The sequence below is a fragment of the Elaeis guineensis genome, chromosome 6, assembly GCF_000442705.2.
Source record: "Elaeis guineensis isolate ETL-2024a chromosome 6, EG11, whole genome shotgun sequence".
Taxonomy (NCBI): domain Eukaryota; kingdom Viridiplantae; phylum Streptophyta; class Magnoliopsida; order Arecales; family Arecaceae; genus Elaeis; species Elaeis guineensis.
Genome location: NC_025998.2, coordinates 122,019,676 through 122,034,490, shown reverse-complemented (window position 1 = coordinate 122,034,490; position 14,815 = coordinate 122,019,676). Strand labels below are relative to the sequence as shown.

The 14,815-nt window shown below is 40.6% G+C and overlaps 1 protein-coding gene across 1 annotated transcript; it reads right to left on the bottom strand.

Annotated features, from left to right (window-relative positions):
* Positions 1-9,053: 9,053 nt before the first annotated feature.
* Positions 9,054-13,491, bottom strand: LOC105060090 (uncharacterized). Its single transcript, XM_010943683.4, has 2 exons — positions 10,796-13,491; positions 9,054-10,111 (listed from the first exon to the last, which is right to left on the bottom strand). The coding sequence occupies exons 1-2, from the start codon at positions 13,395-13,397 to the stop codon at positions 9,639-9,641; spliced, it is 3,075 nt and encodes a 1,024-aa protein (XP_010941985.1). The 5' UTR covers positions 13,398-13,491; the 3' UTR covers positions 9,054-9,638.
* Between the last annotated feature and the right edge of the window lie 1,324 nt (positions 13,492-14,815).

Below are 14,815 nucleotides of genomic sequence, written 5' to 3'. Positions count from 1 at the left end.
CAATATCATGGCGATGGAGATGGAGATAGCGGAGGCGAGCACGATCTACTATGACAATGAGGTGGCGCAAGCCAATTTCCAACAAGAGAAGTCATGGGTGCACGATCCCAACTTCTTTCGGTAAGTGACGATCTCCACCTTGGCCCTCCTCAAGATAGTGGTCCATGCTCGCTTCGATGGCACCATCATTGTCATGGACACCTTCGTCCTACCTGTAGAGGGCATCGAGACCCTCATTAACGCCCAAATCAATGCCTATGAGTACATGGTCGACTACTCCCAAACCAACAAGTATGTTAATTTCCTTTTCCTCTTCACCATACTCGTAATGAAATAAGTGATCCAAGCATGTAAAGTTGCATTATAAGATGGTCCTTTTGTGCATGGTTGCAATTCAAAAATGAAAGGACTATATATATAATTTATTGACAAAAAAAAAACAACAACAATCGATGATGGCCGGCAGCAATAGTGATATAATAAAATATATAAATAAAATTAAATATTATTTAAAAAAATTTCATCCCATACATCGCATGGGGTTATAAGCTAGTATATTAAAATATTATGATATCAAGATCAATTAAGATATTATTTCATCTCAGTTGAGTATAAGGTTGAATAATTTTAAGCTAATCAAGATATCTTAATTTTTTGGACAATATATTAGAGTTTTCTAATATCAAGACAAATTGGGATATTAATTCATCTCGGTTGAAGGTTTGAAGAATTTTAAACTAATTATCTCAATATCATGGTCAATATATCGAAATATAAAATGATATGGGACCATTAACGATGATTTTATGCACTAAATTAAACATCTACCAAGTACAAATCATCAAAAAAGTCTCACAAAACATCTTAGAATAAGTTTTTACGAGGCTAAAGAATGTAAACTATGCATTAGTTTGATGGTAACATACTAACACTCCTCTAAACAGAGACTTCTAGATCGAGATATAGAAGGTCGTGCCATGATCAATACCATCCAAGCCACCTCGTCATCATCTATTGTGCAGCCTTCCTTAGTTATGGACTGATGTCAGGCACTTCCTCTTAACCAAACTTCTCACATTTTTTCCGTAATATACGCAGATCTAGCATAAGACCCTTCCCTTTTTTTATGTAGCCACCCTCACCATGATCCTTAGCCAGATGCTCCATATTGTGAATTTTGTAGAATGGATGATACGTTGTTTATCTAGAAAATATATGCATGTCTTCCATCATACCATATTATCAAACATAACTAGTATACTAAATATGATGAAAGATTCGCTACAACCATCCATTTTTGATATAAAAAGATCTATCATATATGTTGCATATATAAAAAGTTTTCTGTGGTGCATATTATGTAGCTAAAAATAATAATTTAATAAAAATTAGAAAAGAAGAAAAAGACACCTTTAGCCCCCTGCAGAAGATACGGCCTTAAATGATGTGTCGGGGTTGACCAACATCCTGACGTTTTTAAATGAACTAAAAGCTAGGGGAGGTGGCATTCATTGCCAACCATTCCATTGTCCGCTATCCTACCTCCAAATCTGTCCACGTGGACGGGCCCCCACTGCCATCTCCTCATTTAAGTTGCCTCAGCCATGGCAGGTGGACGGTTGGGAGGTTTGGGACAAGTCACTCTTGCCTCGCTCAGAGGCAATCTAGATGCACTACGTGCTCTTAAATATGGCCTTCTGTTCAAAAATTAAGGGTGGGTAGTGCAAAGGATCCACCATGTGATTCTCAAGGGAAGATTGTCCTGGTGTTCAGGTGATAGAATGTGTCTAGTCGCCCTTGAAGGGGACACTAAATTTGTGGGGATTGTCCCTGCCACAATCTCCTCCATTCTAGGTCCAATCACTTCACCATCTCTCTATCTGGTTTGTGTCACCATATCCTTGATTTAGGTTCATTACAAGTTAGAACTTTTCGAAAGCCACATGTTAAACTAGCTGGATTTGGATTAGTTGGGAGACTTGGGACAAGTCACTCTTACCTCGCTCAGAGGCAATCTAGATGTACTTCACACTCTTAATTATGGCTTTCTGATCAAAATTTAAGGGTGGATAATGCGAAGGGTCCACCATGTGATTCTCAAGGGAAGATTGTCCTTGAGTTCAAGTGATAGAATGTGTCTGGTCATCCTTGTAGGGGACACTCAATTTGTGGGGATTGTCCCAACCACAATCTCTACCATTTTAAGTCCAATCACTTCACCATCTTTCTATCTGGTCTGTGTCACCGTATCTTTGATTTAGGTTCATTGCAAATTAGAGATTTTCGAAAACCACATGTTAAACTAGTTGGATATTTATTAGATCTGTGATTATATTTTTTGCTATTTGAGTAAGGCCTTTCGAAGTAGTTCGTGATGTCACTGTTATATATTCCGCCTCTTGGGAATATTGAGTTAGACAAGTCGGGTTAGGTTAAATTATGTTGAGTTTTGACTCGATGTGCATTGAAGTTGGTTTATATATGATTTTAAGCTTACAAAATGGTATCGAGCTAGAACTTTGTTTGACCTAATCCATTCCCACATCTAATTGTGAAGTTTGTAATATATCTCGAACTACTTGATTTTTTGTAGAAATGGATGACACCTCAAATTCCTGATCATTTTTGAGATGCCAGATTGGCTGCATTTAGGAGTCTTTATTGGTCATAGGTTGGAAGATTTCCAACCAATGGAATTCCAAATTTGTTCTTCTAGCTATGTAAATTATCCACAGTCCTCTCAGGTGGTTCTCGCTAACAAAGGATTTGTGATTGAACATGACATAACAGCAAGAATTTATGTTCCACCATCTGTTCAGTTGTTTAGGGTTGAATGAAGAGCCACACCTGAATGGTTGGTGCTATGCATGTAACTACAAATTACATTGTCCATTCATTAATTTAGTTACTATTAATTTGTTATCCACCTGAAGGGATAGTAGGTGGTATTATTAAATAGGACTTCACAAGGACAAATCTAGGGTTGCCCATGCTAGGGACAAGCCCATGGACTTGATCTAAATTATAATCCTGAATGAAATCTTACACCAATGCGCCGTTTGTACAGGCGACCAAACAAAATATTATTAAAAGAAGATTGCTTCCATGTTTATCAAAAGGAAAGAGAAAACTCATCCAAATTTATTTAGTAAACATCTATTTTGTTGGAGAATCAAGGTGGGCAGCAAACAGAATTGCCAACAGCTATGATTGAATATACTAACCAACAAATTTCCCATCCTAGAATTCCCTCAAAAGCATAAAAGCTAATGCTAAGCAAAACCTCAAAGATCCCTTGATAGTAAGGTGCAAACAACCCGCATGAGCCAAATAATAGAGTGATAGAGCTCAATTCATTGCATAAAAGTGGTATTTGAACTTGAGTCGAGCTTGATAAAAATAGTCCAAGCTTAGCTCATGTATCAAGTGAAACAAGCTCGAGCATGCTTCTTATCAAACCTAGCCAAACTTTTATTTATTTTTACAAAATCAGAATATTTAGGCTTGGGTTATTTACGAGCTAAGCTTCAATCTGAATCCAAGCTTGACTACTTTCCTCATCACACAAGCTCAATCTAGTTGATTCAATCCATTTTTAGTCCTATTCAAAAAATAACATAGGAAAGTAGTTGGATGCTGGCTAGATTCATTCCAATAATGGAACTGGTCCTATGGATTCTAGAATTTGTAGTCTCTCTTGTTCGCACTCTAGCACATGGAAGGATGCACAAGTGGAGTGCATTGAAAGGGATATATCCCAACATGGTGGTCCTTGTGACAGTGTCCATCTACTGGTGTTATTTAATTTCTCCAGATTGTGATGGAAGGCACTAACAACAAATAGCCACAAGAGAAATTATGGTACTCTACTGAAAAAAATTATATTTATATATGTGATAATAATTTGTGGGGACCAAGTAGGTTCCATTGGAAAGAATTTAACAGGAAAAACAAGATGATGACTCTGGCCCATTCTTTCCGGTGGCCTGGACCAGACTTTAAACGAGATGCAGGGGGCCACCAGTCTTCCACCCTAGGTTTAGGAGCCAGATAATGGTACTGTTCCTCTTGAGGACTTCGAGTGGACCCTATGATAACTAGTCCTTTGTAATATACGTACATGCCTTCATGTAGGCTGTCACACTTACTAAGATACTGCCAAAACTAGCTGAGATAAAAATCCCCAGGGGTTGTGGGAAATATTAATACATCAGAGCCTACCACATCTAATACTTTGTTGTTGGTGGAGCTTTCTGAGGCTTTGGCATTATAATGCTAGAAAGATGAACTACTATTCTGATGCATGACTCTTCTTCCAGCTCACTTTTTAACAAGCAGTGCACAGAAGTGACTACTTTTGTCTGAGGTTGCTCTGTTACCAAACCATTATTGCTTACCAACTCCACTTTGTTTTGGATGTGACATAAGGATATACAGGAATATATCATGCACCATTTGGATTCATGCATGAGTCATTATAGATGTCTTCCCTCTTTAATTTCCTAGAGCTTAGGTTTTCAGAAAGGAAGCCAGCTAGAAAAGGTGGAGATAAACCAATGAACAGGGGGGACTCAACACCCTGTCTGCTATTTTAGCCCTTAAGACTTCAGATGTTATGTTTAGCATTGTACGCACTTAGATCAATGTTTTACATGCAGTTATATCTATTTTGTGCGCATAGTTTTTCTTTTAGAAGAACACCTGCTTATATTTTTATGTACAGCTAGATTTGTTTTGCATTCAATTACATTAAAGTTTGTACAGAGGCAGGGGACCAAACTTTAAGACTTAGTTTGTATATAGGGTAGGAGATGGGTTAAGGCAATGTTTATCCTGCCTTTATCTTCAGGACAAATGCCTAGACCTAATGGGTTGGAATCGCTGATCCTTGATAATTCGGTCAAAGCAGGGACAACCAAGAATCAACAATTCTCTAAGATGCTAACAATTTCACCTATAATCTCTAGTTGATTAATGAAAATATCCACTGCCATCACTCTCTCTTTTCATTGTCCCCATCACTCATCTTTATCACTTTTATTAGACGGTAGGAGAGTGTTTAAAACATATCTAGTGATATATTATATTGACCGATATTTCTGACTCTTTAGGTGTATAGCAGTTGAGATAACAATGGCCAATATTTTTACAGCTGAGATAATTTGTAATCTGTAAATATTTTTACAAAGAAAAGCCGGGTGGGGCACCCTCCTATTTCATCATTTAAAAAAAGGCCAATTTTCTTGTACTTATTCTATCAATGGATGCCAAACATGTATATAAGTCAATATCTCAGCTGAGATAAAAGCTTCCCACATACTAAGAGGACTGGAAGAAAAGGAAAGAAAATTCTGAAATAATAGGGTGCTTGTAAAAATCGTAAATAAATCCATCTTGCATTACCACTCCCTCTCTCCTACATAGATTTATTATATTTACTGCATCAAATACTTTGGAGGTGAAATGATAGAAAATGAACTACTATTCTGATGTATGACTCTACTTCTAGCTTCCTTTTTAACCGGCAGTGGACAAAAGTGGCTACTTTTGTGTGAGGTTGCTCTGTTACCAAACCATTATTGCATACCAACTCCACTTTGTTATCGATGTGAGAGAAGGGTATACAGGATATGTCATGCAATATTTGGATCATGCATGAGTGATGATAAATCTCCACTCTCTTTCCAATTTGCTGGAGCTTCGGTCACACAGAAAGGAAGAAAGCTAAACAAAGTGGATATAGACCAATGACCAGGGAAGACTTAACATCCGGTGTGCTGTTTGGATGCTATGAATTTGATGTTTAGTCCTCAAGACTTTGCATTTTATGTTTGGCATCATACACCACTAAGATCAGTGTTCTGCATGTAGCTACATCTATTTTGTGTACATAGTTTTTCTTCGAGGAGAGTACCTGCTTGTTTTTTTTTTTTTTTTTTTTTATGTACGGCTATATTTGTTTTGCATTCAATTACATTTAAGTTTGTACAGAGGCAGGGACCAAACATTGAGACATAGTTTGTAAATAGGGTAGGAGATGGGATAAAGAACTTATCCTGCCTTTATCTTTAGAATTTCACCTTTTATCTCTGGTCGATTAATGAAAATATCAAAAAGGAACTTGTGATTTTTGAAACAAAAAAAAAAAAAAAGGAAAACCTTTTCATCGCCAAACTATTATTGCTTACCAACTCCCCTTGGTTATATACATGCGATAGTACAATAATAATGCATGCAACTTCTGAATCATGCATGACTCATTTTGATTCTCCTTTCTCTTTAATTTTCCCCAGAACTTGGACGATAGGAAGCTTGGTCAAAATCGATGGGAGCAGAATTCAAATTCAAGTTATTAATATCAACGGCTAGTGATTTTACCAACTCAGTCACCCTCTAGTAATACAATATTTTAAGTAGCAAAGAAAAAAAGATTGTAGATAAACCATATTAACCAAATATCAATTTTTTTTTTTTTGAAAAAAATGATATTGTAGTCATATTAGCCGGGACCCGATATTGAAACAAATTGACATCAATTTATCTCGACCGAGATCGAATGATCGGATGAAGTCTAATATTATGCCAAATCTAGATTAATGGGCATAATAGGCTTAATTTTACTAACTCAGTCAATTGACACCCTCTAATAATACAATATTTTAAGTAGCAAAGAAAGAAAGATTGTAGATAAACCACATTAACCAAATATCAAAGTATTTTTTTTTTTTTGAAAAAAAATGATATTGTAGTCATATTAGTCGGGAGCCGGTATTGAAACAAATTGACACCAATTTATCTCGACCAGATCGGATGATCGGATGATGTCTAATACTATTCCAAATCTAGATTAATGGGCAGAATAGGCTTAAAATAAAATATTTTTTTTTATTTTTCCTTCTCCATGATTGTGTCCCTCGATATATCACTTTCTCCTGCCCTCTTTCTCTTCGGCCTGGTCTCTTCTGGCCCTCCGCCCAGTCACTGCCATCATTCTCTGTTTTTTTTTCTCCCCATCACTCACCTTTGCCGGCCATTGTTGATTCCACCGTCATTGGATACTGGGGGAACGTTTAAAAAATATCTGGCAATATATGATATCAACCAATATTTCCGATTATTTAGGTTTATAATGATTGAGATAACAAAGGCCAATATTTTGTGTTTATTATATCAATGGATGCCTAATATTAATATAAATTAATATCTCGAATTGAAAAAAATTCATACTTAATAGGGTGCTTGTAAAAATCATAAATAAATCCCCCACATATCCACTCTCTCTCACGGACATAGATTTAGGAGGTGTTTGATTTGCAACCAACATCTGAATAGAAATAGATTGGAATGAGAACTGGAATGACTATATCTCTCAAAATATTTGGTTTGTGATCAGAATTAGAATCAAAATTGGAATGGAGATTTAAATCCTTAGAAGAAAGACGTGATTAGTTTTTAGAAGGGTTTAGCCATTCCCATTCTATTCTGAAATTGAAATCGGAATGGGACTTGTTAGCCAAATAGTTACAATGTAAGTCATCTATTTTTATTTCCATTCTTAGTCTTAACTCTTCCAACCAAATACCCCTTTAGGTCTTTTTGCATTATTTAAAATGTTCATCAGTATTGGGTGGTGTCTCCAATGTTTCCCAAATTAATTCTATGCCCAAGAGCTACCAGGAAAGACGACAATGAACAAAAATCATATCTGGTGAGCATCAAAGAAGGGAATATGGGATGAATTTCTTATTTTGCTATGTTTTTCTTAGTACTCATCTCAAAAAAAAACTCGAGAATCAGAAACTCCTATTAAGAGAGTTGTTAGTCTTGTGATTAAAAAATAAAAAAATAAAAAAATTCATACATGACATTTTTTTTTATTTTCAAAATATTTTTTTATCGATATATACTGTATAGCCATACGATACGTACCAAACAAATTAATCATCTACTAAATCAATATATATTTTTAAATAAATTAATATATAATTTTTAGAATATGATGTTCATCAATATATAATATATGGCCAAATAATACATGCTTCCTAAATTATTCATTGGACAATCCAATACATACTTATAAGCAAATTCATATAAACTTTCTAGAAAATCATGTGCATCAATATATATTGCATTATTAGATGATATATACTTGTTGACTTTCTAATATATTATATAATTATCTTTGATACACACTCAGTGTTGATCTTATATATATACCTCCAAGTAAATTAATACACATTTCAAAACATGCTTTTTACTAAAATATATTATATAGATAGATGAATACACTAAATAAATTCATCATCTAGCAAACTAATACATATTTTTAGATAAATCTATAAATAAATTTTAAAATATAATATTCATCGGTATCAATATAAGATGCATAATTTTCTAATTTTTTTTAATATAAAAAATTATATATATATATCATTTTTTAGATTTTAAGAATTCAGATGTAAAAAAAATTCAGAGAAAAAAGAGAGATTTGGAGGAGGCAAACATAAAAAAAAGGAAAAAAGAACTCAAAGATAGGAAAGATGGCTTGATGGAAAAAAGATGGATAAAGAGTCCTGATAAGGATGTTGTACGTCCAATTTCCTTTCATTCTTTGTCACTATTTTTTTAATTACAGGACCAATGACTTCATTAACAGGAGAAGCCTATAATTTTTGATTTTTTTTTTAAAGATAGATATTAGAGGAGACGTGGCAAAATATGAAGCCCACGTCATATTTTCTTCTCCAGTGCGTGCTCCATACGATTTTTATTCTAGAGCAACACTGAACAACATAGTAACATTTTCTAACTCTATATTTCTTCTATCATATCATTTATCATATTATTTTGTACCTATTGTCCCTCACGTTTTCTTCTGCGTTGCACCATCAAAAGAAAAGCGCTATAAATTTACTCTAATCATAAGCACAACAAATGCCAATGAACCTGTGTAATCGCATCCAGGAACCAGTTCTTTTCAGTTACCTGGATTATTTACGTCAAAACAAATAAACAAGAGACCTTGAAACAGATGACAAAGTTCACTCAGATGATACTAGTGAAAGAACCTTCATTAGATAACCAAAATTAACCGTTATCTACTTCAGCTTCCACAAGGGTTCTTCTCACCTGTCAAAACCTCTGGCTACGGATCAGCTTCAATAGTTAACTGATAATTTTAAAGGTATCGAGTAGATTTGGAACGGTTGACTTCTAAAAAGCGCAGGCACCTGCCCTCTTTTCATTTACTCCTGCATACCTTCTCGAGTCACCAGTCACGCTGGTGAACGAAACCTTGGGAACCGAGAAAGTCAGACACCTTCTTCTCTCTGCCACTCTTCAATCTATACGCATCCATATCAATTAAATTTACTGACCGAGCCACACAGATTTCAATACCATCCCGCATCAGCTTTGGTGTATGTTTCCTGCCTCTCATTTACTAGTGAAAGAACCCTGACACCATCACCTTTGATGTTTCCGGAGATTGAGCAGCAGCAGCAACAGCAAGTGAAAAAAGTGAACAAAGCATAGCCCATCCAATTCAGCTGTACAGGAAGTCTAACAACTTAAGCCTATCCTACAGCCGTAGATCAAGCAAAAGAAAGCACAAAGAAAAAAAAAAAAAGCCTAAGACTTCAAATACTAAGGAGATCAGGTGGCGGTGACTGTAGAGCTGGTTGCTGCTGCTGCTGCTGCTGCTGGTCCTCCTTGGTTTCCTTGCTGGATGTTTCTTCCACAGGCACAGGTGGTGGCGGTACGGATCCTTCATTTGCTGATGAGTCCTCTCCTGGTTTTGGCTTGGGGAACTCGGCGAGGATCTGAACGACTTCCCTCATAGTAGGGCGCTCGACGCTCTGTTCTTCAACGCACAGCATTGCCACGTGGAAGACATGAATCACTTCCTGAAGGGGCACTGTAGAAAGCCTGGGGTCCAGGATTTCAGACACTGCCTCCTTGTTAGAATCTGTCATCTTCCTCACCCATTGGACAATGTCAACACCATCTCCAAATTCCCCAACAGGCTTTCGTCCGCTTATGAGTTCTAGGAGAACCACTCCGAAGCTGTAAACATCGCTCTTCTCATCCACCTTCAGGGTGTAGGCGTATTCTGTACATCCAGATGACAAAAAATTTAATTACTATAAAGTAGAAACCTTAAAAATTTCATGCCAACTTCCATCAAAATAATAATAATAATAATAATAATAATAATAATAATATAATTCCACTTAACAAGTTCATACGAATTGCTGAAATTTTACTAATTACTGTCACATAGCAGAAGTAGAACAGAAATAAAATGAGACCGGTGACTCTATTGGAATGGTTTATGGTTAATTTCATTTGAGTTATTCATTTTTACTGGTACCAAAGGCCGGATTAGTTCACCTGAAAACTAGAACATAACAGAGGGAAACAAGTGACATACTCAAAGATGGTTCCAGATAGCCAATGTTTTATTTGCAGTTGGGTTACGAAACAGATTAACGAGGAGAAAGAACAAAGGACACGCTAAAAATTCCACATGCATGAGCTGAAGTTTACTAAGAACAAGTATTAGCCAACTTTTACCAAGATGAAAGGACCATCACTATAACATTAACAGAAGTAGAACAGAAACAAAGGGGACCGAGGTAAGAGGGAACACTTTCAAGCACACAGGCCATCTTATCCTTACTAAAAACCTACCCTTCCATTAACAAAGCAATCACTGTATGAATCTTGCACCCAAATAAAATGAAGACCCAGCAGCTCAACTAAGAATCTTAATATAAAGGATGAAAGGGAATACCTGGAGCAATATATCCATAAGAGCCAGCGATAGCTGACATGCACTCTGAAGTACCGGAGTCCTGCAGGAACTTGGCGAGCCCGAAATCAGCAACATGGGCTTCAAAATCTGAATCCAGAAGGATATTGTTCGACTTCACATCACGGTGGAGGATCAAAGGAGAGCAATCATGGTGGAGATAGCAGAGGCCCTTCGCGGCTTCCACAGCAATCTTATACCTTGTGTCCCACTGCAAATGGCCTCCTTTCTTCCCGTGGAGAACCTCTCCAAGGCTCCCATTTGGCATATACTCATAAACCAATAGCTTGGTTTCGTGGTTGGAACAGAAGCCCAGCAGTCTCACAATGTGCCGATGCCGGATCCTGCCAAGAGTCTGGATCTCCGCAGAAAACCCGTGGTCATGTGATGAACCCCGGCTCATCGCCGGGAGCCGCTTCACGGCCACCTGGTCGCCGTTGGGCATCACACCCTTGTAGACAATGCCGGCCCCTCCTTTCCCAATGATGTTCTCCTCCTTCAAACAATTCAAAACATCATCGCAGGTGAAATCGAGCCGCTGGAAAGCTGTCAGCTTCCATGCTCGAGCTTCGCTGGCCTTCTTCAAAGACCGAGCTTTGATGATGGCGGCAATGGCGAAGGCAATGGAACAGAGGAGTAGGCCAATGACAAGTAAGAGCTTGAAGGAAGAGGAGAGGGAACCTTTCGAATGAGATGGACGCGAGCCATCAGGAATTCCGGGCAGGCAAGGCCCGAGATAGGGGCCGCAGAGATCGGGGTTGCCGACGAAGGATGTGGCATTGAAGTAGCTGAACTGGCCGGTGCCCGGCACCAGGCCGGAGAGGTTGTTGTAGGAGAAATCCACGGCAGTCAAGCTCTGCATTGTGGAAATGGATGCCGGAATCTCGCCCTCAAGATGGTTCCTTGACAAGTTGAGGTAATTCAGGATCCTCATTCCGGTGATCTCCGCCGGGATCTCGCCGGAGAGATTATTCCGGCTGAGATCGACGAATGTTAGAAGTTTGCACTTGCGGATCTCCGGAGTGATTGGGCCGGAGAACCGGTTGCCGCTGAAGTCCATCTTGGAGAGCTGCTGCAGCCTCCCGATCTCCAGGGGGATGCGGCCGGAGAACTGGTTCTGGTTGAGGAGGAGCTTCTGGACGCCGGAGAATTTCCCGATGGATGGAGGGAGAGCGCCGGAGAGGCGATTGTTGGAGAGGCTGATCTGGCCGAGCGTCGACGAGATCGAGGAGCCGGCGGTCTCCGGGAAGCCGCCGGTGAGAAGGTTGTCCTGGAGCTCGACCTGTGCGAGATTCGGCAAGCTGAAGAGGCCACTGGGGATCGATCCATTGAGGTAGTTCTCCCCCATCCGGATCCGACTGAGGGATTTACACCGGCCGAGGGATTCCGGGATGGATCCGAAGAGGAAGTTCCCGAGGGCGATTAGTACTTGGAGATTGTTGCCGGAGCAGAGATTCGGAGGGAGGGAGCCGGTGAGCTTATTGGAAGAGAGGTCGAGGAGCTGGAGGCGGCCGTTCGTACCGAGCCGGCGGGGAATCTCGCCGGTGAAGTTGTTCTCCCAGAGCTGGAGCACCTCCAGCCTCGGAAGATCTCCGATTAGGTCCGGGATGGCGCCATGGAGCCTGTTGCGGAAGAGGTTGAGAAGGGTGAGATTCTTGAGCTCGGCGAAGGTCCTTGGGATCTCGCCGGTGAGGGCGTTGTTGGAGAGATCCATGGACTTGAGGCTCCGGAGCATGCCGAGCTCCGGCGTGATCCCCCCCGAGAGACCGTTCACCTGGAGGAACAGTGTGTCCAGGTTCTGGAGGTTACCAATCTCCGGAGGAATCTTGCCCGAGAGGCCGCAGTTGGCGGCGTCAAGGCGGACGAGGGCGGTGATGTTGCCGATGGCCGCCGGGAGGCTGCCCTGGAAGCTGTTGAAGTAGCCGATGTAGAGCTCTCGGAGGGTGGTGACGTTGCCAAGCTCCGGCGGGATGGGGCCTCCGAGCTCGTTGCCAGAAACGGCGAGGTACTCGAGATGCTCCCAACGGCCGTACTCCGGCGGGATGGCACCGGAGAAGAAGTTGCCGCCAAGGTGGAGGTGGCGGAGGGCGGGGAGCTCCGCCACCTCGAGAGGGAGGACGCCGGTGAGGTTGTTGTTGTAGAGGTCGAGGACGTGGAGGTTCTTGAGGCGGGAGAGGGCGGAGGGAAAGGTCTCATTGAAGGCGTTATTGGAGAGATTGAGAAAACGAAGGCCGGAAAGAAGGGAGAGCTCAGGCGGTATGGGGCCGGAGAGCTGGTTGGCGGCGGTGGAGAGGCGAAGGAGGGAACGGAGGCGGGAGACGGCAGGGGGGAGAGGGCCGGAGAGGTTGAGGTTGGAGATGTTGAGGGAGACGACGCGGCCGGCGGCGTCACAGGCGACGCCGACCCAGGCTTGGCAGTGGTCGGCGGCGGCGTCCCAGCCAGCGAGGGCGCCGGAGGGGTCGCCGAGCGCCGCCTTGAGGTCGAGGAGCGCGCGGTGCTCCCCCACCCTTCCTCCGCCGGAGGCGGCGGCGGAAGGTCGAAGGGCAGCGAGGAAGAGGAAGAGGAGAAGACACAGCAATCGCATTTTCTTTGTTCCGTTTCTTCGTCGTTTCCTCCGCTTCTTCTAAGTAGCGAGAGGAGAGAGTGTGTGGTTTGCTTCGTTCTCTCGAGGAGAAGGCCGGGGGGGGGGGGTTGTTTATGGTGGTGTTATCTGGGTTATTTTTGGGGTTTTTTTTGTCGCGTTTCGTTTTCTTACTCGCGCCTTTTTTGTCCCTTTGTTTTTTCCCCATTATCCGATCGAGAACGGCCGCGCCAAAAAATCTTTTAAAAATAAAAATCGCAAAAGCAAGTTTACGGATATAATTACACTCGTTTTTTAGTGATAGATACATGTATCGAATAAACAATAATAGATATCTATTCATGAGGTAAAAATAATGGCGTGTGTTTATCGTTTGGACTTGAAAGGCCATCGGACTTGGATGCGAATATGGTGTCTGGGCGAATATGGTATCCTTGGGATACGATGGACACGGGATTGGCGGGGCCATTTACTTCAGCACGTGCTGCATGGCTTAGCCGGTGGGCTAAAACGGAGAGAGATTGGAGATATGGTTGAATGGGATAGCAGGGATAGGGAAGATGGAAGCTACAGTTTTCAGCTACTCCTACTGTGCGTGTGTAAATGAGTGGAAATTAATGTTTTGGAGCAGGTTGGTCTCAGGCTTTCTCAGGTAACGGCTATCAATGGAGTCTGGTGGTGGACTACCAACGGGATTTTAGATTTAATTTGGTTTGGAGTGTTTTACAGCTTTACTTGTAGGGATACTTCCTTTATCCTTCTAGAGTTGGGGACCATTATTAAAATGGGATACAGAGAAGTAATGACTAGTAGAGAGGTCCTAGCTCTAGTCCTTGGGCTTCGTATTATAGTGCCCTAGGGCTTTTCCTTATCCTTGAAACCTTACTGATTTAACTGTGAAAAAATAATTGGATGAGTGATGTCAAGACACGCAAAAGCATGCAGAAGAAGCTACCGAAAGTACCACCACACTTCCTTGATGTATGGACCTTGGTCATACATGAGATGGATGCTAAATAGAGATGGAGTATGATTTGCATGCTGCACATAAAGGGTAGTATGGATGGCTGTGATTATCCGAGAAATATTATTTGATGCAATTCTTATTTTTAGATGGTGCTACTTTTGTTCCTTTGCCTCAAGTAAGATGTGAATTCTGGACTAGCTAGGATGTGTACGTATTAATTAGGATCATCCTACAACTATGAAAGGTAAGGAGTCTTTGCAAGGTATGCTACGCATGTATGCTTGTACAATTCGTACAAATATGGTTGAAATGTGGATGTTTTCAAAATGCTTCCATGTAATTCATGCACTTGATGTTAAAAACAAGCTAGAATATTGGTTGCTTGGATTAAGCCACGACAAGAATTTGCCGGAGTAGAGCTTAATAAGATCCTATGCATGGGATATTCATATAG

Coding starts and splice junctions, on each gene's coding strand:
- LOC105060090 (XM_010943683.4), bottom strand. CDS start 13,397: ATGCGATTGCTGTGTCTTCTCCTCTTCCTCTTCCTCGCTGCCCTTCGA. Junction 10,112..10,795: donor TTATGGATATATTGCTCCAG/GTATTCCCTTTC, acceptor CTGGATGTACAG/AATACGCCTACACCCTGAAG.